General features: G+C 43.1%; 1 protein-coding gene across 4 annotated transcripts in view; it reads left to right on the forward strand.

The window, feature by feature from the left end:
• Positions 1 to 24,540, forward strand: part of exoc3 (exocyst complex component 3) — a 56,922-nt gene that overhangs the window by 26,907 nt on the left and 5,475 nt on the right. For 3 of the 4 annotated variants that reach the window (XM_047368320.1, XM_047368322.1, XM_047368321.1), the window contains 3 exons: positions 17,208 to 17,308; positions 17,404 to 17,514; positions 18,487 to 18,628. The exons of the other annotated variant lie outside the window; for it this stretch is intronic. In XM_047368320.1, the coding sequence (XP_047224276.1) occupies positions 17,208 to 17,308; positions 17,404 to 17,514; positions 18,487 to 18,628 (354 nt within the window). The remainder of the gene's footprint in view (positions 1 to 17,207; positions 17,309 to 17,403; positions 17,515 to 18,486; positions 18,629 to 24,540) is intronic. 4 annotated transcript variants of the gene reach the window in all.

Raw genomic sequence — 24,540 nt, forward strand, 5'->3', positions numbered from 1 at the left:
GTGATAATGTGTGAACTCCTGTGGCAAATAATAAGGCTTCATGCTACGCGATAAATGCCCAATATTGCACCATCTATCATTCACAAAGACAGCCAAACTATCCTTGGTTCTGTCAGCCTGAATTAAATGAAAACTGTCCGTGTTTGTGTGTCTGCGGTTAGCGTGATTTTTTGAGCGTGAGTTTCATTCAGCATGACCAAGCTGCTTCTCTGTAGACTCTGTAGGCAGGTTAGCGCAGCCAATTCATTCACTTTGTTGGGAAGGGATCTCCCATTTCCTACGATGATGGATGGGATGGCAGGTCTGTACCTTCTATGATTGCAAGGCCCAATACTGATAGCTAGCCGCTGATCTCTGGAGTAAACAATTGGAACATGCCCTCTCATGCTGTCTCCAAACACAAATGCTGTAAAAAAAGAAAAGAAAAACACAGTTGTCCACAAAACGGGCATCTCCATATCGCATACAATGGGGGGAAAAGTGGAGCACATAACGCTTCTAAAATAAAAAAATTTGATTTAATAAGAAAAACTCAGGAAAGAGTGGAACCTGCTGAAACAGATGCCGGAAGAAGAGGGAGAAAAGAGACTTCCTTATATTAATCTTTCACATCGCGGATATAACACATACTGCAGTAGTTTAATATTGTTCTGGGATTTATGGGAACCTTCTGTTCTTTTAAAGCAAGAGAAGAAGGTTTTTAAAAGATCTGAAGGTCTATGTCCTCCATCCTGTTAACAGTGATGACTTGTTCTTCTCATTCCTAAAAGAATTCATAGATGTCATTGTTGTTATTCCTTGCCTGGCTGCACAAAGATCACCACTACTATAATGCAGCTGTATCTGTATCTTATTTTAACTACTTGTTTGATTGCAATGACAAAATCAACACAGAATGACATAAGATGAGATAACATCCTACTGTTCATCGGTGTCTTCCGTAGTATCAAAGAAACAATTCAAATCTGTTCAATTAAAGCATGCCTGGAGAAATGAGATGCTGTTCTCAGACCCACAGTTCTCTCCACAGGCTTTATACACTGAACAAAATATAAAGGCAACACTTTTGTTTTTGCCTCCAGTTTTCATGAGCTGAAATCAAAGAACTAAAACATTGTCCATGTACACAAAATAACCATTTCTTCACAAATCTGTCTAAATCTGTGATATTGAGCCCTTCTCCTTTGCATTGATAATTCATCCCACCTTGTAGGTGTGGCATATCAACATGCTGATTAGACTGCATGATTATTGCACAGGTGTGCCTTAGGCTGGCCACAATAAAAGACCACTCTGAAATGTGTTGTTTTGCTTCATTGGGGGGGGGTCTGAAAGCCAATCAGTATCTGGTGGGACCACCATTTGCCTCATGTAGTGCAACACATCTTCACATAGCGTTGATAGGGTTGTTAATTGTGGCCGGTGGAATGTTGGTCCACTCTGCTTCAATAACTATGCGAAGTTGATGGATATTGGCAGGAACTGGAACATGGTGCCGTATACGCCGGTCCAGATACACATGCTCAAGGGGTGACATGTCCGGTGAGAATGCAGGCCATGCAAGAGCTGGGATGTTTTCAGCTTCCACGAACTGTGTACAGATCCTTGCAACATGGGGCCGTGTATTTTCATGTTGCAACAAGAGGTGATGGTCGTGGATGAATGGCACAACAATGGACCTCAGGATCTCATCACGGGATCTCTGTGCATTAAAAATGCACCTTTGTTCGATGTCCATGACATACGCCTGCCCATACCAGAACCCCGCCGCCACCATGGGCCACTTGATCACAATGTTGACATCTGCAAACCTTTCACCAACACGACACCACACACGCTGTTAGTCATCTGCCCTGAACAGTGAAAACCTGGATTCATCGGTGAAGAGCACACCTTTACACTGCCAGACACCATCGAATGTGAGCATTTGTTGTGCAAACCAATTGTTTCAGCAGCTGTCCGGGTGGCTGGTCTCAGACGATCTTGGAGGTGAACATGTTGGATGTGGAGGTCCTGGGCACCTGTGCAATAATCATGCTGTCTAATCAGCATCTTGATATGCCACACCTGCCAGGTGGGATGGATTATCAATGCAAAGGCGAAGTGCTCACTATCACAGATTTAGACAGTTTTGTGAATATTATTTGAGAGAAATGTTTTAGATCTTTCAGTTTTCATGAGCTGAACTCATGAAAACTGGAAGCAAAAATCAAAAGTATTGCGTTTATATTTTTGTTCACCGTACGTTTCACTGAGGATTTGTATACAGACCCCAAAAACGCACTGTGTTATGGTGTGTTGCACCGAATGAGATCATAGGCAGAGGCTTTAAGCACCACTCACAGATCCATGATTGAAGCATGGTGTTGGTAGTACATTCTGCTCATATGTCTTTAGAGTTTTTGTTAACTCACAGTAGATGAAGTTTAGTTGTGTCCAGACAAATGAATGGTGTCTGTGTCGCTGCAGATATTCTGGCTAGTGGGTGTATGTAAGCAGTACCTTTGTTTGACATAGAAACAAACATCTCGACCTTATCGCTTGTCTGTCATCTCCAGTAACTTATGAAGTCGGAGTGGTTGTCCAATCCACTAATGACAGCTCCTCATCCTGTTCTGACTCACCAAGCCCCATTTCACTGAAATCGAGGAGGCAAGTCTTTGTCCCCTCGGGAGTAGACTTTATCCACGCCTTGAGCTTTTCAAATTTATGCCATATAGACTGCAGTTTGGACAGAAGGATAGTTGGTAGTGCAAGGAGCACGCAGCGGATGTTGAAAGTAATCTTCCTTGCGCCATATCCTACCCCTTCTTCCTCTTCTTTGACGGCATGGTTTTTAGTCCATTTTGCCAATTTTAGCAGGGATATTTTCTGGCAATACACCACACAGTGCTTGACGTAATGATAACAGACACTTCCAACTGAAAATAATTCTCCCAGTACTGATGAAATAAAGGCTGTGGGCACACACCATTCACCTGGTTCGCCCAGCACTCACAATGAGATCAGACAGAACATCTAATTAAAAGAAAAAGTTTACAACCAGCTTACATTGGTTCGAATTTGTGGTTTTTCCAACTACAAGTGACAAAAATATAGAACTTTTTCACAATATTCTAATTTTGAGATGTACCTGTAAGGCCAGTTAACACCTCAATCAGGCAACTGTTTATCCAATAAAACTGATTAAAACTTCTGTTATTGATAAAAACCTATGATTTTGTGTTGATGGACAATTTTACACTAACTTGGAAGCCCAGGAAGAATGAGCTAGTTTTAATGAGGAGCAAAGGAATTTGAACCTGAAGCAGTGCAGACTTTTAGCAACAAGCTTCTATAGGCCTGTCTTGTATGGGCAGAAACGTGTGCCATCAGAAAATGAATTTTAAATGCTCTGACTGAATTTGTATTTGTGTACTTTGAAATTAAATGCATTGGTTTGAAAATTAATTTCATCAAACTGATTTTAAAATTAAAATGGTTTTAAAATTTAATGGTTTTAAACTGAATTCATTTGCTTTTAAAATGTATTTTGTTACATTAAAAATTCAGTTGGACTACTTTAAATTTCCAGTCTGAAATTCAATTTCAGCTCCAAAATTAATCTTTTTGTGTCACACATCCTGGTCTTTGAGGATAGCCACAGATTAATCAAACACAGATTCATCGATTTATGTTTCACATCAGGTTAAACTTCCTTGGCGGCATGTTGAGCTGGAGCAGTGCAGCTACATGAGCTTGGCGGATGTCAATCACCAAGTCAAATGAGCATCTATAAGAAGTGTCATGTAAACAAATGATGGTCAAACAGGAACACTTATGCTACCCGTAGCTGTTAGCTAAACATGCCAGATTAGCATAGTGGGCAGCCGGTGTTACGTCGGTCTGCGTTTCTCTTGCCCTTAACTCAGCGTAACTTCTGTTGCCTAGCAACGGTGTTGGCGTGAAGCACAGAGCTGTGAAGCCGAACAAATGGAGCCTGAAGGTTAATTCAATTCAATTCAAAAATACTTTATTAATCCCAAAGGGAAATTAAATGTTGTAGCTCATTATGAAGGTTTCTTCAAAGAGCCGTTGTAGATGCTGATGGCTGTGGGCAGGAAGGATCTCCTGTAGCGTCTCTCTTATAGCAGATCTGATGAAGAGGATGCTCAGGGTTCTCCATAATGTTCTTCATTTTATGAAGAATCTGTCTTTCCACAACGATCTCCAGAGGTTCCAGAGGAGTCCCCAGAGCAAAGCCAGCCTTCTTTATCAGCTTGTTGAGCTTTTTTAAGTCCCTGGCTCTGATGCTGCTTCCCCAGCAGATGATGGTAGAAGAGATCACACTTTCCACAACAGACTTATAGAAGATATGCAGCATCTTGCTGCAAACACCAAAGGACCTAAGCTTCCTCAAGAAGTGCAGTCTGCTCTGTCCCTTCTTGTAGATGGCTTCACAGTTGCATCTCCACTCTAGTCTGTTGTCCAGGTGAACACCAAGGTATTTATATTCCTCCACCACCTCCACTTCTTCTCCCATGATAGAAATAGTTTATGACTTATTCCTGTTTCTCTTAAAATCTACAATCATCTCCTTTGTTTTAGTCACGTTCAAAATGAGATGATTGTTTCCACACCATGCCACAAAGCGGTCCACCACCTTCCTGTACTCAGCTTCTTGTCCATCTCTGATCCACCCCACGACTGCAGAATCATTTCTGCAGATGACAGGAGTCTGTCTTGTACAGGAAGTCTGAGGTGTACAGAGTGAAAAGGAATGGTGAGAGCACAGTCCCCTGTGGTGCTCCTGTGCTGCTGACTACCTGGTTAGACTCAAAACCCTTCAGTCTCACAAACTGTGGTCTGTTGGTCAGGTAGTCTTTGATCCAGGAGATTGTTGAGGCCTCCACCTGAGTCTTCTGGAGTTTATGACAAAGCAAATCAGGTTGGATTGTATTAAATGCACTGGAGAAATCAAAGAACATGATCCTCACAGTGCTGCTGGCTTTGTCCAGATGACAGTGGGTTTGTTGAAGCAGGTGTATGATGCCATCTTCAACTCCAACTCCACAGCGATAAGCAAACTGAAGGAGGTCCTGATGGTTTACTGTTTGCTTACTCAGGTGGGCCAACAGGAGTCTCTCTAGGACCTTCATGATGTGGGATGTCAGGGCAACAGGTCTATAGTCATTGAAGACTGATGGGTGAGTTTTCTTTGGTACCGGAACAAGACAGGAGGTCTTCCACAACACCGGTACCTTCTTCTGGGCCAGGCTAAGGTTGAAGAGGAGCTGCAGAATCCCACAGAGCTGCTCTGCACAGGCCTTCGGGACTCTAGGGCTGACATGATCTGGCCCTGCGGCCTTATTGCGATTCAGTCTCTCCAGTTGCATCTTCACCTGACTTGTTGAGACACACAGGTGGAAGGGGGAAGCAAAGGAAGCATCAGCATCCTCTGATATGGTTGAGGGCAAACATGTAGAAGCAGATGGTCTAGGGCTGAGGGGGAAGATAAAAAATGTGAGATGTTACTGGACAGCTGTGGGTCCTGTGGGTCAAAGGAAGGTGGAATGTCTGTTTGGCTGTGAGCAGGAGAGGAGGATGCGAAGCTTGTTTCTGAACTGAACCTATTGAAGAATGTGTTCAGTTCATTGGCTCTGTCCAGACCTCCATCGGTCCGATCATCCCTCAGCCTGAAGCCCGTGATCTTCTTCATCCCTGTTCACACATCTCTGATATTGTTTTGCTGGAGCTGCTCTCCAGCTTCTTCTTGTACACCTCCTTGCTGTCTCTTATCTTGACTTTAAGTTGCTTCTGTATAATCCTCAATAATTCTCTGTCTCCCTCTCTGAAGGCTCTTTTTTTCTTGTTAAGCAGGTCCTTCAGGTCACTGGTGATCCAAGGTTTGTTATTGGGGAAGCATCTCACGGTTCTGGTGGGGATGATGTTATCCACACAGAAGTTTATATAGTCAGTTACACACTCAGTCATGGCATTGATGTCCTTTCCATGTGGCTGGCACAGTGCGTCCCAGTCTGTAGCCTCAAAGCAACTTTGCAGAGCTTCTTCAGCTTCCTGTGACCATTTTCTCACAGTCCTCTTTATTACAGGTTGCCTCTGAACAAGGGGCTTATATTTCGAGCAGCAAAAAACAAGATTGTGATCTGATTTGCCTAGAGGAGTTCTTGCTGTAGAGATGTATGAGTCCTTGACATTTGCATAAAACAAATCCAATGTTTTGTTTTCTTGGGTAGAGCAGCTGACAAACTGTTGAAACGTTGGAAGTGTAGCAGAGAGTGAAGCATGGTTAAAATCACCAGAAATTGCCACAAAAGCATTGGGGTTTTGTGTCTGTAGCTTAGCAACAACTGAGCCGATGGCATCACATACAGTGTCGGTAACAGCGGAAGGTGGAACGTAAACTGTTGCCAAAATAACACTGGTGAACTCTCTGGGTAAATAATATGGACAAAAACTTACTGCCAACAGTTCAATATCTGAACTGCAGGGATGACACTTCACAGTTACATGTCCTGGATTACACCATCTGTTGTTCACAAGTACTGCCAGTCCACCTCCTTTACATTTGCCGCTCCTCTTTAAATCTCTGTCTGCTCGTATGGTTAAAAAGCTCGGCAGAGAGACACTGGAGTCGGGGATATGATCCTGCAGCCATGTCTCAGAAAAACACATGATACTGCATGCCCGGTACTCTGGCTGGGTCCTTTGTAGGGCTTGGAGAAGGTTTGCATCCACGGCGTCTCCTTTTCAACTCATCAGAAATTTGGGGTTGTGAAGTATTATTTGAGCTTTTGAGATATTAATCAGCTGCTCCCGGTTGTAAGAAACAACCCCGTTGCCATGGCAATGCATCATAACAAATGTCCAAAAATAGAAAGTATTAGGAAAAATCCTCCAAGCTGCACAGCATCTGACACCGGAGAGGACAGTTGTCCAAAAAAAATCAATAAAAATATCAACTGTATCCACCACAAGAGGAATAGTTCCCAAAAAAGAATAAATCAGAATCAAAAGTAACAGAGCTACTCCAAGCTGCTGCCACCTTGAGCGGCGTAATTCTAGAACTCAGTATACCGCTGTCTCCACTGTAAATAACTACATGGTTCTTATTTACCTTATATTGCTGATGGCTTATAATCCTGTTTTGTTAAAAATTTTCTTGTTTTATCATCTTGTTTATTATTTAGCTATTTACAAATTAAAAAAATTTTTTTGTGTTCATACACATAAAAATGTAACACTAGATAAAATACATTGATGACAAATACCATTTGTTTAATGTATTTGTAAAGCTTTTAACAACGTAAACACTAACATAATAACTTCAGGAACAAAGTTTAAACCAGTTTATTTTTAGAACTTAATAACAATATAAACCAAACATTTATATTAGATCATCTGACTGATATAGTTCAGTCAGATGATAGTCTTAATACGGATGATTTTGGCATACAGCTCATGAAAACCCAAAATTCTTATCTCACAAAATTAGCATATCATTAAAAGGGTCTCTAAACGAGCTATGAACCTAATCATCTGAATCAACGAGTTAACTCTAAACACCTGCAAAAGATTCCTGAGGCCTTTAAAACTCCCAGCCTGGTTCATCACTCAAAACCCCAATCATGGGTAAGACTGCCGACCTGACTGCTGTCCAGAAGGCCACTATTGACACCCTCAAGCAAGAGGGTAAGACACAGAAAGAAATTTCTGAACGAATAGGCTGTTCCCAGAGTGCTGTATCAAGGCACCTCAGTGGGAAGTCTGTGGGAAGGAAAAAGTGTGGCAGAAAACGCTGCACAACGAGAAGAGGTGACCGGACCCTGAGGAAGATTGTGGAGAAGGGCCGATTCCAGACCTTGGGAGACCTGCGGAAGCAGTGGACTGAGTCTGGAGTAGAAACATCCAGAGCCACCGTGCACAGGCGTGTGCAGGAAATGGGCTACAGGTGCCGCATTCCCCAGGTCAAGCCACTTTTGAACCAGAAACAGCGGCAGAAGCGCCTGACCTGGGCTACAGAGAAGCAGCACTGGACTGTTGCTCAGTGGTCCAAAGTACTTTTTTCGGATGAAAGCAAATTCTGCATGTCATTCGGAAATCAAGGTGCCAGAGTCTGGAGGAAGACTGGGGAGAAGGAAATGCCAAAATGCCAGAAGTCCTGTCTCAAGTACCCACAGTCAGTGATGGTCTGGGTGCCGTGTCAGCTGCTGGTGTTGGTCCACTGTGTTTTATCAAGGGCAGGGTCAATGCAGCTAGCTATCAGGAGATTTTGGAGCACTTCATGCTTCCATCTGCTGAAAAGCTGTATGGAGATGAAGATTTCATATTTCAGCACGACCTGGCACCTGCTCACAGTGCCAAAACCACTGGTAAATGGTTTACTGACCATGGTATCACTGTGCTCAATTGGCCTGCCAACTCTCCTGACCTGAACCCCATAGAGAATCTGTGGGATATTGTGAAGAGAACGTTGAGAGACTCAAGACCCAACATTCTGGATGAGCTAAAGGCCGCTATCGAAGCATCCTGGGCCTCCATAAGACCTCAGCAGTGCCACAGGCTGATTGCCTCCATGCCACGCTGCATTGAAGCAGTCATTTCTGCAAAAGGATTCCCGACCAAGTATTGAGTGCATAACTGTACATGATTATTTGAAGGTTGACGTTTTTTGTATTAAAAACACTTTTCTTTTATTGGTCGGATGAAATATGCTAATTTTGTGAGATAGGAATTTTGGGTTTTCATGAGCTGTATGCCAAAATCATCCGTATTAAGACAATAAAAGACCTGAAATATTTCAGTTAGTGTGCAATGAATCTAAAATATACGAATGTTAAATTTTCATCATGACATTATGGAAAATAATGAACTTTATCACAATATGCTAATATTTTGAGAAGGACCTGTATGCAATTAAGCGATATCTTGATAAACTGATCAGATATTTCAGGTTTACACAACTACATTCTCGTCTTAAAAAAACATTGTAAAAGTTTAGTTTGTTTCACAGAATGCACAATATATCCAATTTTATTCACAGCTTTTCTCTCTCCTCCCGCCTTCGCTACTTCTGTTTAAACAATCTACTTCGACCCGCAAGGAATCATGGGATAGGGTGGGACACGGAAGATACACCGGAACCCATCTAATTTGTGGAAAGGACGCATTTGAAGTGGCCTTCGAAGTTGGATAGCCTTCGTCGCCTCACCATGACGTAATTGGCCTACAAATGATGCAGCCCCTGAATTTGGACAAAGCAATTGTTGGAAAGACCGATAATCCAAACAGGTGGATCTATTTACTTGTGTGGATTAATCCACAGCTGCACCACACTCTGTTGCGTGCACGGGGTGAGAGAGCGATATCGCACTGATCAGGAGTGGCTGAGAGCTGATAAGTAGCTGCAGCACCGCAGTTCCGTTAAAGTTACAGAGTTCGAGTTAAGAGAATATTACCTATACATGTTAGTGGATGTTACATGTGCGTCACTGACGACATGTGTGTTATCCTAACTTTCTGTTAGATGTTTTGTTTGGTTAGCATCTAGCTGTAGCTCTAGTCGGCTCTTAAAGCCTGTATATAGTCGATAGTTATTGTTAACGGGATTATCCTGAATGGCTAAGTGTTTGTATCATCACATATGTCAGTAATTACCTTTTATGCGCAGTAGAACGGAGTGTATCTCTCCTGTTTGACTATTGTTTATTGGGTTTACTTTGGCTGGTTTAAGTTGTCCAATAGATAGCAGCAGAGTCCTATTTTGTACTAAATTACACCTGTTCAGGCTGAATGTATGCCCCAGTTCTTTAATAAATCTGCATTCAATATATGCAAACTGCATCCTGACTCCAGAAGTGTTTTTATCGACACCCCAAGAAGACACCAATAAAGCAGAAGCTTACCTTATGGTCCATAAGTAATCCTGGGTTTTTTCATCGGTCCTTCGAGCCAGATCCTGGTGCCTTTTTGGACATGTGAGCATTCAGGACGCATCATCCTTCAGCGAGTCAGGAGGCTCCAGTATTATCTGCACGTGCCAAACGCCAGTCTCAATTACCTGTGCACCTCAGAGACTATGGTGTTCAACCTGTGGGTTGGAGGCAACCAGAGCAACTGTATGAACACACGACTGCTAACAGCGCATCGAGGATGTCACCTCATTCATCTCGTTCCATTAGTCCAGTCAGTCAGTACGTGGAGTACATCACCCTTGATAAGTGGAATATTTCTGAGGAATGTCAAGCAGCAGCAGCTGAGAGTCTGTTAAATCATCATCCTCAGCAGTATTTTGCTCCTCCTGCTACAGGTATGTCAGCAGTTCCTCCTCACCCTTCTACCGACCCTGGGAAGAGCCTTCATCATGTGGAGTCAGTCATAGTGATATTAGATCATCATTACAAAAACAGTCAACGCCATCTATGTTTCACATCAGTGCTAGTACATACCCTAATGAAAGGCAGTTGTATCAGCAGACTAGCACTCTAGATTTCTTGGCACTGCACAGCAGTCTTTTGATAGAGGAAAAGAGATATAATTTTGGGGTGCACACAGATCCCATGATGATCCTACAGAGGCTGATACACAAACTGCACATGGAGGAAGAGAGCAGTTCTTGATGGAATCCATCAACAGGATGATGACCGAGCTGGAATTCATCACAGAGCAAGCAACATCCCCTTCATTTCGGAGCCCCTACCCCAGTGAACAGCTGTATGATAACCATTTTTTTCGACACTTATCTCATAAGAGGAGTTATCTGGTTGCTGTTGCTGGTCACCAACTTCCAGGCCATTACTTCCCCCCTCAGCCTGTCTCGAGCAGAAATCCTCCAAGTTCAACACAGATTCCACACCCAGTTAATATCAAGCCATCATATCTGCCATCAACTCTCCTGCCCAGGTGTGATCCACCTAGCAATGTGCTTAATATGCTTCCACAAATGGCCCCAGCTTATCTCAGAGAGAGAATTTATAGGGGTCCTATCCCAACCATTCCTGATTTCACTAAGAAAGATCCTAGTGAGTTCACTCGTCTTAAGACAGCGTTATAAAACTTTCTGCCCCCTGATGCCACAGAACTGTTTCGCGATCAGGTTTTGTTAGACCATCTCAGGTTTGAAGAGGCGCGTCTTGTGGCTGACGCTTTTCTGAACTCCCCAACACCATATTCAGACACCATGGCAGCCTTAACAGATAGGTTTGGCCAGCCTCAAAGGCTAGCCCTAACGAAAATAGCCATGCTGATGGCTGCTCCCGACATCCGACATGAGGACTCACAGGCTTTCCAGAAATTTGCCATACAAGTTTGTGCTTTGGGTGTAATGCTGAAAACATTTGGGCATGACTGTGCAGTGGAGCTTCAGTGTGGATCTCATGTGGAGTGCCTGTTGAGTAAGCTACCTTCTGATCTGCGATCCAAGTTCCATAGACAGGTGTACAGCAGACCTGGAACTGGATATAACCTTACAGACTTCTCAGAGTGGCTACAGAATGTGGTGTGGTGCCAAGACAGTGAGAGTCAAGTAAGCTTTAAAGACCACAAGCCCGATGGAAGGAGGAAGACAGATCTAAAACATAATCCTAAATCCACTTACCTCGCCACAGTACTTCATGGAGCTGAGGATTTGTCCAGCCATCATACCTCAGAGTCGACTTTAAAGAAATCTGACGATTCAAGCAGGAAGAAATCATGACCTACTGTGATGGTAGGTTGCATTTTCTGAGTCAATGTGATACGTTTAAGTCCTTTGACAAAGATCAGATCACACAGTGGATAATAACCAACAAACACTGCTGGCACTGTGGGAGACAACATCAGGCTACACACTGCAACCTCAAGAAACTTTGCATTAAGTGCCAAGGGAAACATCTCCAGATATTGCATGATGTCAACATCAAACCGGGAAAGGAATGATCCTGTTTAGTAAACTCTGCCACTGAAACCCTGTACCTTGGCAGACCAACCGAGTGCAGTAATGTTTTACTGAAAGTAGTCAGAGTCCTCCTTCACCAGGAGAACAAGACATTTGACACCTATGACGGCTCGGAGCGCACCATGCTCCTGCCTGGAGCTGCACATAAGCTAGGGCTTCAAGGGCCCCCAGAAACATTAGTCCTCCGAACCATTCGCCAAGATGTCCAGCTGTTAAATGGCACAGCTGTCACCTTCAAGACCACGCCCATCACCCAGCCAAACAGATTGTTCACAATCACGGATGCTTTTACAGCCAAGCGCCTCAACCTCGCTGACCACACTTATCCAATGGCCACCATTAAGTCAAAGTACAAGCACCTCCAGGATGTTCCTATCCAGCCCTTTGAGAAAGTTACTCCTATGCTTCTCATTGGAGCAGACCATCCACACCTGATGGATCCAGTGGAGCCAGTTCGTTCAGGTGGCCCTGCGGCTATTCAGACCAGGCTTGGCTGATGGCTCCATTCAGAGTCATGTCAGTTCAAAGTATTTGTAGGCACCAGGGTAGCAGAGATACAGGAGCTTACGGATCTTAAAGCCTGGCGGTACATCGATTCTCATCAAAACCCAGCTGATCATCTCACTCGAGGCAAGACACTCCAGGAGCTTTTGATACCCAACCAGTGGAGACATGGGCCAGGACTCCTACACTCACCTCCTGGGTAGTGTCCAGCACTCATTCCATCATCCAACTGTGCATTGGTTGATACGTCGGAACTCAAGCATTCACTCTTTTGTGGAGTGAACGCTTCCCTAAATCCCCAGGTATTCAAAACATGGAAAGAGCTGATGTAATCCTTGGGTCAGGAGCTCCATGGAATTACTAACCAGCCTGGACCACCTACCGCCAATGCTTATCAGGGAGCTGAGATGCTTGCATACAGTAGAGCTCAGCAGGATAGTTTCCCAGATGACCACGCGCTCCTCAAGAAAGGTAAACCTGTACCATCTACCATTCGCCTGCTTTGTCTTTCACCCGAGTTCAACCCAGTACATCAAGTAATCAGAGTGGGAGGACGGCTACGCCGGGTGGAGGAGCTTGACCCAGCCATCCTACGTCCAATCGTTCTTGACCCCAGCCATCCTTTCACAAAGTTGCTCATCCAGGAGTATGATGCTAAACTTTGCCACCCTGAATCTGAGCGGGTATTCTCTGAACTAAGGCGCAAAGTTTGGATCCTTAGAGGTCGAGAAGCAGTGAAGTTTCATCAGCACAGATGTGCTGAATGTTGCCGATGGAGATCTAAGCCAGCAGTGCAAATGATGGCTGACTTACCACCACCCAGACTCAGGTTATTCAAACCAGCCTTTTACTCCTGTGGTACTGACGGCTTTGGTCCGCTCCAAGTGAAGGTGGGTCGAAGGACAGAGAAGAGATGGGGACTTGTCTTTAAGTGCCTCACCACTTGGGCAGTACACCTGCAGGTTTTATCCTCCCTCGATTTGGATGCCTTCTTAATGGCACTGTGAAGGTTCATAGCTCGACGTGGCAAACCGCATAGTTATATTCAGACCAAGGAACCAACTTCAGAGGAAGTGAACGAGAGCTGAAAGACAACTTCTCCAAGCTAAGTGTTGTACTTCAGCAGCGGCTTGCTGCACACCAGATCTTATTCCACTTTAACCCACCAGCTGCTCCTCACTTTGACGGGACTTGGGAGCATGAAATCCGTTCAGTCAAGTCAGCTCTTTACACCACTATTGGTTCACAAACAGTGACTGAAGAAGTCCTTACGATCTTATTGAAGCGGAGGCAATATTCAAGTCTAAACCCTTGGGCTACGTTTCGGCTAATGTAGATGATTTGGACCCGGTCACACCAAACTGTTTGTTGATGGGGCGGCCTGATGGATCATCAACACAGGTGGTTTATCCACAGTCAGAGATCCTTGAATGTCGGAAGTGGAGACACTCGCAGATTCTGGACAGCTTTCATAAGGAATTATTTACTCAGTTTGCAGACAATGAGCAAGTGGAGATCATCTGTGTCTGACCTTACAGTTGGATCAGTTGTAATGTTGGTGGATCCACAACTTCCTCGATCGCTCTGGCAGATTGGAAAGGTGGGAAAAGTCTTCCCAGGAGTTGATGGCCACATCAGAACAGCGGAAGTTCAGATAAAGGATAAAGTGTATACCCGGCCAATTGTCTGCCTAATCGTCTTACCAGAGATACCAGATGATGAAAACAGAGGAATTGAATAGATTATCGGTCTTTCTAGAGTACACATTTGTCATCAAATGTGGGGGCAGCAATGTTGGAAAGACCGATATTCCAAACAGGTGGATCTATTTACTTGCGCGTATTAATCCACCGCTTCACCACACTCTGTTGCGAGTTCGAGTTAAGAGAATATCACCTATGCATGTTAGTGGATGTTACATGTGCGTCACTGACGACATGTAAGTGTGTTATCCTGGTGGGCAGGAAGATTTCCTAATATAACTTTCTGTGTTAGCTGTTTTGTTTGGTTAGCATCTAGCTGTAGCTCTAGTCGGCTCTTAAAGCCTGTATATAGTCGATAGTTATTGTTAATGGGATTAACCTGAATGGCTAAGAGTTTATATCATCACATATGTCAGTAATTACCTTTTATGCGCAGTAGAACGGAGTGTATCTATCCTGTTTGACTATTGTTTATTGGGTTTACTTTGGCTGGTTTAAGTTGGCCAATAGATGGCAGCAGAGTCCTATTTTGTACTAAATTACACCTGTTCTGGCTGAATGTGTTTAATGCCAGATTACATCATTTGGATTTAATTAATTCATGTAAGCATGTTCCGGTAGATTGCTTTATGCACTTTATTGATATTTTATATTGATGTTTGTATTTTTGTTTCCCTTTAGACCACAATCATAAACCTTTACGTCCACTACTTGGCTGTGTCCCAATTCAGGGGCTGGATCCTTCGAAGGCCGTATTTGTAGACCAATTACGTCACAGCGCGGTGACAAAAGCTGTCCCAATTCACAAATCCTTCCGAGACTCCATGAAATGCGGCCGACAAATGTGTCCTTCTTTTGCCCAATTTGAAGGATGGGTCGTGAGTATCCTTCGCAGTCCATCATTTCCCATGATTCATTGCGGGTCAAAGCGGTATGGTCATGCAGGGCAGCCATGGCGGACCACAGCGGCAAAAGCTGTGAGTAAATTGTAAAAAATTTAACTTTCTGTGACACAAATGAACTTTTACAATGTTTTTAGTGCAGGAATATAACACTGTAGACGTGAAAAATCTGCTTGATTTACAAGACATTGCTTAATTTCAAACGTGCTCCGACGTGTTCGGAGTTTTCCGCTTCCGCCGTAGTAACTACCTCCGGCTTACCTTGCCAGCCTTCCCAGCGGTGAGGCAAGCTGAACCTGGAGAGATCCGACCTGACTCCCGGCACTGAGCTCCCGCTGGCAGTCATCACAGTGAACGTTAAACACAAGTGATTTCTAACAGTTTATGTTAGTATTATTTGAATGTATTGTGTCATTTGTTCATGTAAATGGATTTTGACATTACTGGTGATATTAAAGTTAACCTGAATAAATGGACAATTTTATGTAACCTTACAGTATCGCTGGAGAGTGTGATTGAGAATAAATAAGCTTTTCAATATTCATTTTTGATGAAGAAATGCACTGGAATGTGCTAACACCTGGTAAAGGCTAGACCGTCCCAATTCGCAGCTGCTCACTTCCGGCCTCCGTGGTTTTAGCAGTCGACAAAGGACCCAGCCCACATAGACCGGGTCCTTCGAAAGATCCAGCCCCTGAATTGGGACATACCACTTGTATGCCCAGGTTCTTCAATAAATCTGCATTCAATATATGCAAACTGCATCATGACTCCAGAAGTGTTCTTATCGACATCCCAAGAAGACACCAATACAGCTGAACCTTACCTTATGGTCCATAAGTAATCCCAGGTTTTTTCAGCAATAGTGACTGACATCCGTGAATCAGCAAATCTGTGTTTGATTATTCTGTGGCTTCAAGGACCAGGATGTATGACACAAAAAACTGAATTTTTGAACTGAAATTGAATTATAGAACTGATAGGGAAATTAAACTGAGCTTTTCAATACAAAGCAAAGCAAACACATTCAGTTCCAAATCAAATAAATTCAGTTTCAAGCCATAAAATTCTGTTTCACTTTTGTGAAATTCATTTTCGAACCAATGCATTTCATTTCAAATTACGCAAATACAGATTCAGTCTGAGCAATTTAAATTCAGTTTCTGATGGCGCAAGTTTCTACAGTATAATTATATTTCTGCTCACACAATCACCTAAACTATCGAACATAGCCTGCAGCCTATTCTTCCCAAAGAATAGAATAAGGATTTAATTTGCCATCTAACTTCTTGTTTTGTCATGGGAAATGGACTGAATTTATATAGCGCCTTTCAGTCATACTGACCAGTCAAAGCACTTTACACTAGAGCCACATTCACCCAATCACACTCACAAACACTCACACATTCATATACTGATACGCAGATCGGTAGGCAACTTGAGGTTAAGTTCCTTGCCCATAGTCACATCGACATGTGGCAAGAGGAAGCTGGCATCAAACTTACGACTTTTATATGACAAGATTACAGCTCTTCCAACTAAGCCACAGTCGCCACCGACTCATGTGTGAGAGTTTCTTTTTAACCTTTTACAGCTCAGAGTTGGACAGAGAAATGTAATTCAAAATTAAAATGTAGCCACATAATAATAAAAACCTCCTTTGGCCTTAGTGAGCCATTCACCCTTGATAAGAGCTCTTTTCCTGAGAATGAGAGCAGACAAATATGATTTTTCAACCCTGGAACCTGATCTGGCTGTGTAGGCTCTCGTCAGTGTCTCCTATAACCTGTTCCATATTGTTACAAAACTCAGCAGTATTTTGACAAATGGTTTTATTTGAGCTCTGAAATAAAAAAAAATTAATTATATAAGAAGTAGAATTTCTTTTTTTTTGAAGGCTCATGTAGGTTTTGTACCTGAAGACACAAGTGTTTTTTAGGGTTGTAAAGGTTGCTGACCTCTGCTCTGAACCTAGAGCAGGGGAGAGCTGGTGACATCCCATCAATAGGCCCTGGACAGGTCGCCAGTCTATCACAGGACAACATAGAGACACACGGAACAGACAACCATGCACATACACACATACCTGAGGACAGTTTAGAGAGACCAATTAACTGAACAGTCATGGTGGTAATAACATGTCTCCCTTGTATTCTTCATCAGATGTTTGAGCAGAATCTGCAAGTTGCTGCCCAGATAGATGGTGACTTCAAAGAACAGGTTCTGAAGCTTTGTCTAAAACAGATGAATTCTTTCCTTATGAGGTATGCTCTTCAAATACTGTTTGTCAGCGTTATTGAATCTCAAATTAGAATATTTCTACGTGTATGTATATGGAGCTAACACGTGTTCCATGTAGGTATCGGGAGGAGGTTGTGGCCTATAAAGATGAACACCTGAGGGACAGACAGCTGCCTCAGTGTTACATACAGTATATGATCGCAATCATCAACAACTGTCAAACATTCAAGTAAGATTTCAGTTTACACAACAAATGGTGTGGATGTTTGTTCACTCTGACATAAGGTAAATCACATTGGTCCAACAGTTGCAGGTCTCACCAGGCAGTATTATTGTAGATTACTGCTATGATTGATTGTTTTCTCCATTTACATGCTCTCATCCAACCATGCCTGGATTTGTCATTGCTTGGAATATTAGAATAGTTCTTCATTTTAATGGGGCTTAAAGGTATCATATGCTGGATTGTTCACACATTAGCCACATCTGCCCAATTCAGTCATGATCTACAGTGGGGAGAACAAGTATTTGATACACTGTTGATTTTGCAGGTTGTCCCACTTGCAAAGCACGTAGAAGTCTTTAATTTTTATCATAGGTACTCTTAAACTGTGAGTGATGGAAACAGATTTTTAAGTACCGTAATTAATTTGCCTTTTATTGCATGAAATAAGTATTTGATCACATAACAACCAGTAAGAATCCCGGTTCTCACAGGCCTGTTAGTTCTTCTTTACAAAGCCCTCCCGTTCTCCAGTCATCACCTGTATTAACTGCACCTGTTTGAACTCGTTATCTGTATAAAAGACACCTGTCCACATACTCGATCAAACACACTCCAACCTCTCCACAATGGGCAAGACCAGAGAGCTGTGTAAGGACATCAGTTTTTCTGATGTATCAAATACTTACGTCATGCTATAAAATGCAAATTAATTACTTAAAAATCACACAGTATGATTTTCTAGATTTTTGTTTTAGATTCTGTCACACAGTTGAAGAATACCTATGATAAAAATTAAAGACTTCTACATGCTTTGCAAGTGGGAAAACCTGCAAAATCGGCAGTGTATCAAATAGTTGTTCTCCCCACTGTGGCAACGGGGTCTTAGTCCATAATCATTTAAATATTACTGTCTTGATGATTGGAGATATTTGTAGGTTTTCTGTTTCAGTGATTGTTTTCCCCTCGGTCCCTCAGAGAGTCCATCAACAGTCTGAAGAGGAAGTACTCTCAGTCCTCAGATCCTTTTGACAGCGACGCTGCAATCGTGAGGACCCTTAGTGAGGTTGTGAAGGAGGGCTGTCAGTTTCTGTTGGATGAAGTCTTCTTGGACCTTGAAGTAAGAGCTACTGGCTTTAAACTAAACCAGTTTGACTGCACAGTTAAGTCCAGGAATGTTTTTATTTGTTCTAGAAACTGGTTAAGTTTGATGATGTTGGACCTGTAATAACATGTTTGTTGGTGGCATACATTTGTCATTGGTTTCAAAATGAAATTAAATATGTCCTATTTTAATTTACAATGTGGAAAACAAGTATTGGACCCAACTCTGATTTTGTAAGTTTTCCCACTGTAACATGCAGCGGTGTCCACATGTCAGTGGGTGGATGCTTCTCCTCCTGGGTGTCTGCTGTTTCTTGCGGTTCCTGCAGTCAGGAGGGCGCAGCTGATTGCACTTTGCCCTTAATGAGCTGGGTTAAAGCTGGGAGAGGAGCCGATCTCATGGTCAGTTGGCCTTTTGGCAGCATGTGTTCTGCTTAAGCTTTATGTAAGCTTTGTGGAGGCTTGGTTGGCTTGGTAGACCGAATTGAAGGTTGTTTTCCTAACAGTAGTTTTATTTCAGGTGTAGGAAATCTGGTCTTAGTTGTTTTGTGTCTGAGCAGCATGGCACGAGCTGATGAGGGAGCTGGACTTTCTTTATGTGACTGTTCGTAAGGCCACTAGCCACATTTGTAGTGTGCTGGAGGTTGTTTTTCTTCAGACCTGGTTTCTTAGCTATGCACCAGTTATGAAAAAGACTATTATTCATTGTAGGTACAGTCAGAGACAGAATTTAAACAAAGAAATCCAGAAAATGTTATTGTATTATGTTTCAATAATTAATTTCCATTCTATTGCATGAAATTAAAAAAATAAAACATAATATTTGGTTCAGAAACCTTTGTTCACAATTACCTGCAATTCTTGGCCAGGTTTGCACACACTGCAGCGAATATTTTGGACCACTTCTCCTTTAGGTTTTGGGGCTGTTGCTGGGCAACACACTTTCTGCTCCCCCTAAAGATGTAATATTGGATTCAGGTCTGGAGACTGGCTAGGCCACTCCAGGACCTTGATATACTTCTTATAGACCAATCTCTCAGTAAGAACTAAAGATGGGTCCTGGTTGGGTCCCATCTGTAATTCTTGCTGAGAGAAGGAGGGTGTTACCCAACATCTCACAATGCATGGCCCCATCCATCCACGCTTTCGGCATAGTGCGTTACAACGAGTAACCTTTGAGACTGTGGTCCCAGCTCTCTTCAGGTCTTTGAGCAGGTCCTCCCTTGGTGTTCTAGGCTGTGCTAAAATGCAACCTGAGCAACAAGTCTAGTTGTGAGATTTCCTCACTCCTAAATGTTACACGGTCAACTATTATATCATAAGAAAGTGGAGGTGATTGGGAACGACAGCAACTCAGCCATGAAGTGGTAGGTAAACTGATGGAGCTGGAGCAGCCAATGCTGAAGCCAGAGGTTGCCGACTTTCTACAGAGTCAGTCGCTACAGACCTCCAAACTTCATGTGGCCTTCAGATTATCTCAAGACCAGTGCGTAAGTGCAATGGGGGTTTATGCTCTGGGGTTGTTTTTCAGAAACTGGGCTTGGCCCCTTATGCCCCTTTTCCACTGGCTCGATTTGGCCGTACTCCACTACGTTTCCATTAGTTTTTTTTCCTTAGTATTAGTTTCCTTAGTAGTGCAGGGAAAAGTTATTAAAACTGAGGAGCGACAACAATAATATTAAGGACCACAATAAGTGGAGCAGGTCAATTTGAAATATAATTTTACTATTTAGAGATCATAATCCATGCCTGAAGGCTGAAAGAAAAGAATAAGGACACCATGAAGCTTTTTGAATTACACACAGGCGGGACGGAGGATGTGGAAGATGTGTATATAATTGTATGTTTGATATCAGGATTTCTCCTTTTTGGAGTCAGCGGTTACCTGGCATATCGAGAAATTCGGAGAATGTCAGCAGCTGTTCTGGCCATTGTAAGGCTGCCTGGCATGTGTGATGGGATCTTCAGAGCTATCAACACTCAGACTGAGATGTTACGTGAGCTGAATCGCAGACTGGATGTGATCCTTACACAGGATCGCAGGCAGGTTGCGGTTCCTGGACTCTGGTAAAATGGGATAAATCTTGGAGAAAGTTGTTCGCTCGGATCTGGCAGAAAGACCAGGAATTTGGCTGTTTGGATTCGCCTTTGAGAAGCACCAGCGAGACTCTCCAGGCTGATGGAAAATTAAGAGTCAGCCTAACACAAATAATTATTGTTTTTCTGAATCTGGATCCCCTGCACGGCCTTGATGGCTGGCTATCTTCAACTTCTCCTGGAAGTTATGTAAACATGACGCTCTGCTCCCTCTGCCCCCTCCCTTCCCTGAGGACATCTGTGGACCTGCTCAGAACTTGGCCGGTTGATGTACATTCCAACGTACCATCAAGGACAATGGCCTCTGTGACAGTGCTTCATGGACTTACTTGCACACACTCACTTGCACACACACACACATGCTCAAGATAAACATATGCACCCCACACACCACCTTCACCGTTCCCGGCATGATGTTGTTTTGTCAACTTGTTGCTTCTTTGTGCTGAGGTTTTTTGCAATCTCAAACTGTATCCTGCTAAGGATAAAGTGTGAAATGATTTTTTTTTCCCTCTACTTACCTAATGTGGCCTCTTTTCTCATCTAGCAAGGGCAGCGCCTGTGAGTGGGCAGCAAAGCCTCGGTGACCCGTCCCCCCATTGTCTTGTGTCATGATGTATGTTTGGATGGGTTGTACTGGAATTCTAATTTCCCCTCGGGGATCAATAAAGTACATTTGAATTGTAATGGAATAACATCCGAAATCAGCTGAGCAGACACAGAAACATTTCCCCCAAAACACACAAAACAAACCACCATAAAACAGCATGTTTGGTTCGGGAATTTACTGACGGTCCTTAAGAGAACTAGAGTCTGTAGGAGGAGGGAGCAGGCAGAGAGCAGCTGCCTGTAATCAGACTGCCTTCATAGGATCAAACGGGAGGAAGATTCCAGTGAATCCGCGGAGAAAGAATATCCAATATCCAACCTAAAACTAACTTTACCGCAGTCCGAAGTCCACAGGTTTACACTTTAAAAAGTCCCTGTCCTCGTTATCGCCATGGATAAGACAAAACCTTCCTCATAAATCAAAAAATTGTATTTCTTCAGACAAACGTTGGAGCTCCACTATCCAGACAGAAATATCTCTCCTCTCTGCTTCTCCTGCCACACCCCCCTCACATCAGAACCCCTGAGCCTTATTCTATAAGTTCTGGCTGGGCTGTGGTCCAGATAATTATCCTAGTGAATCGTTTTATACATGAAAAAACATATATAAGACATTCTTTTATATACAATAATACAAACATTATTAGTATTTAGTTTTTTGTTCTTTAGTTTTTTTGTGTTACTACCTTGAGCGGCTCTAGTTAAGGTGGCAGCTGGTTGGAGTAGCTCTGTTACTTTTTGTTCTGATCAATTCTGTTTGGGAACTCAAATTCCTCTTTTGGTGGATAATTATCCTCTGGTGTCAAATGCTGTGCAGCTGAAATGATTTTTGCTGATACTTTTTTACTTTTGGACATTTGTTGTTATGCATCACCATGGCAAGTTGGATGAACTCCAAGCCCTAAAGGACCCAGCCAGAGTATCAGGAATGCAGTATTATGTGTTTCACTGAGACATGGCTTCAGGATCTTATTCAATTCAGTTTATTTATATAGCGCCAATTCACAACAATTCACAAATTCAGTTATTTATTCAAATTGGATAAAAAGTTTTTCTATCTAAGGAAACCCAGCAGATTGCATCGAGTCAGAGACTTGTAGCATTCACTCCTGGATGAGCATGTAGCGACAGTGGACAGTCACTGGCGTTGACTTTACAGCAATCCCTCATACTGAGCATGCATGTGGCAACAGTGGAGAGGAAAAAACTCAATTTTAACAGGAAGAAACCTCCAGCAGAACCAGAACCAGGCTCAGTGTGAGCGGCCATCTGCCATGACCCACTGGGGGTTTAAGAGAACAGAGCAGAGACGCAAAGAGAACACAGAAGCACTGATCCAGGAATACTTTCTATGGGAAGGAAAAGTAAATGTTAGTGGATGTAGCTCCTTTAGTCGTTTCATCTAGAAAGAAAGAACAGATAAACTCTGAGCCAGTTTTCAAGGTTAGAGTCTGAAAGAGAGCACATATAATTAGTTACAGTAAAAGCTCAGTCAATTGCTACATCTAGGAGAGAGAAAGGGTTAAACACTGAAAGAGAGGGCCAAGTGGATCATCATTAGAGGGTGAGCATTAAGTTGTTGCCAGCAAAAGCTTGGACGATGCCCCCCTCTAGAAAGGTGTCACAGAGTCAGGCTAGGTGTAGCTTCTAGGAAGAGAAGAGAGAACTTAAAGTTAAAAACTGAAATAACAGCAAATAATGCAAAATTGGAGAGTTGTGTGAGATTCATATCCCTGACACCAGAGTCTCCAGGCTTTCTGACCATACGAGCAGACAAAGATTGAGAAAGGAGCGGAAAACACAAAGCAGGTGGACTAGCAGTACTTCTTCACAACAGATGGTGTCATCCACGGAATATTACTGTGAAATGTCATCTCTGGAGCCAATCAGAGATCCCACCCTCATTTGACCCACAGCTTTCCTGTCACACTTCAAATGTTTTATCTTCCACCTCAACCATGGACCCTTCTGCTTCTACAGGCCCTTCTCAAAATATTAGCATATTGTGATAAAGTTCCTTATTTTCCATAATGTAATGATGAAAATTTAACATTCATATATTTTAGATTTATTGCACACTAACTGAAATATTTCAGGTCTTTTATTGTCTTAATACAGATGATTTTGGCATACAGCTCATGAAAACCCAAAATTCCTATCTCACAAAATTAGCATATTATTAAAAGGGTCTCTAAACGAGCTATGAACCTAATCATCTGAATCAACGAGTTAACTCTAAACACCTGCAAAAGATTCCTGAGGCCTTTAAAACTCCCAGCCTGGTTCATCACTCAAAACCCCAATCATGGGTAAGACTGCCAACCTGACTGCTGTCCAGAAGGCCACTATTGACACCCTCAAGCAAGAGGGTAAGACACAGAAAGAAATTTCTGAACAAATAGGCTGTTCCCAGAGTGCTGTATCAAGGCACCTCAGTGGGAAGTCTGTGGGAAGGAAAAAGTGTGGCAGAAAACGCTGCACAACGAGAAGAGGTGACCGGACCCTGAGGAAGATTGTGGAGAAGGGCCGATTCCAGACCTTGGGGGACCTGCGGAAGCAGTGGACTGAGTCTGGAGTAGAAACATCCAGAGCTACCGTGCACAGGCGTGTGCAGGAAATGGGCTACAGGTGCCGCATTCCCCAGGTCAAGCCACTTTTGAATCAGAAACAGCGGCAGAAGCGCCTGACCTGGGCTACAGAGAAGCAGCACTCGACTGTTGCTCAGTGGTCCAAAGTACTTTTTTCGGATGAAAGCAAATTCTGCATGTCATTCGGAAATCAAGGTGCCAGAGTCTGGAGGAAGACTGGGGAGAAGGAAATGCCAAAATGCCAGAAGTCCAGTGTCAAGTACCCACAGTCAGTGATGGTCTGGTGTGCCGTGTCAGCTGCTGGTGTTGGTCCACTGTGTTTTATCAAGGGCAGGGTCAATGCAGCTAGCTATCAGGAGATTTTGGAGCACTTCATGCTTCCATCTGCTGAAAAGCTTTATGGAGATGAAGATTTCATTTTTCAGCACGACCTGGCACCTGCTCACAGTGCCACAACCACTGGTAAATGGTTTACTGACCATGGTATCATTGTGCTCAATTGGCCTGCCAACTCTCCTGACCTGAACCCCATAGAGAATCTGTGGGATATTGTGAAGAGAACGTTGAGAGACTCAAGACCCAACACTCTGGATGAGCTAAAGGCCGCTATCGAAGCATCCTGGGCCTCCATAAG

The sequence above is a fragment of the Girardinichthys multiradiatus genome, chromosome 6 (genome assembly GCF_021462225.1).
Source record: "Girardinichthys multiradiatus isolate DD_20200921_A chromosome 6, DD_fGirMul_XY1, whole genome shotgun sequence".
In the NCBI taxonomy this organism is placed as follows: Eukaryota; Metazoa; Chordata; class Actinopteri; order Cyprinodontiformes; family Goodeidae; genus Girardinichthys; species Girardinichthys multiradiatus.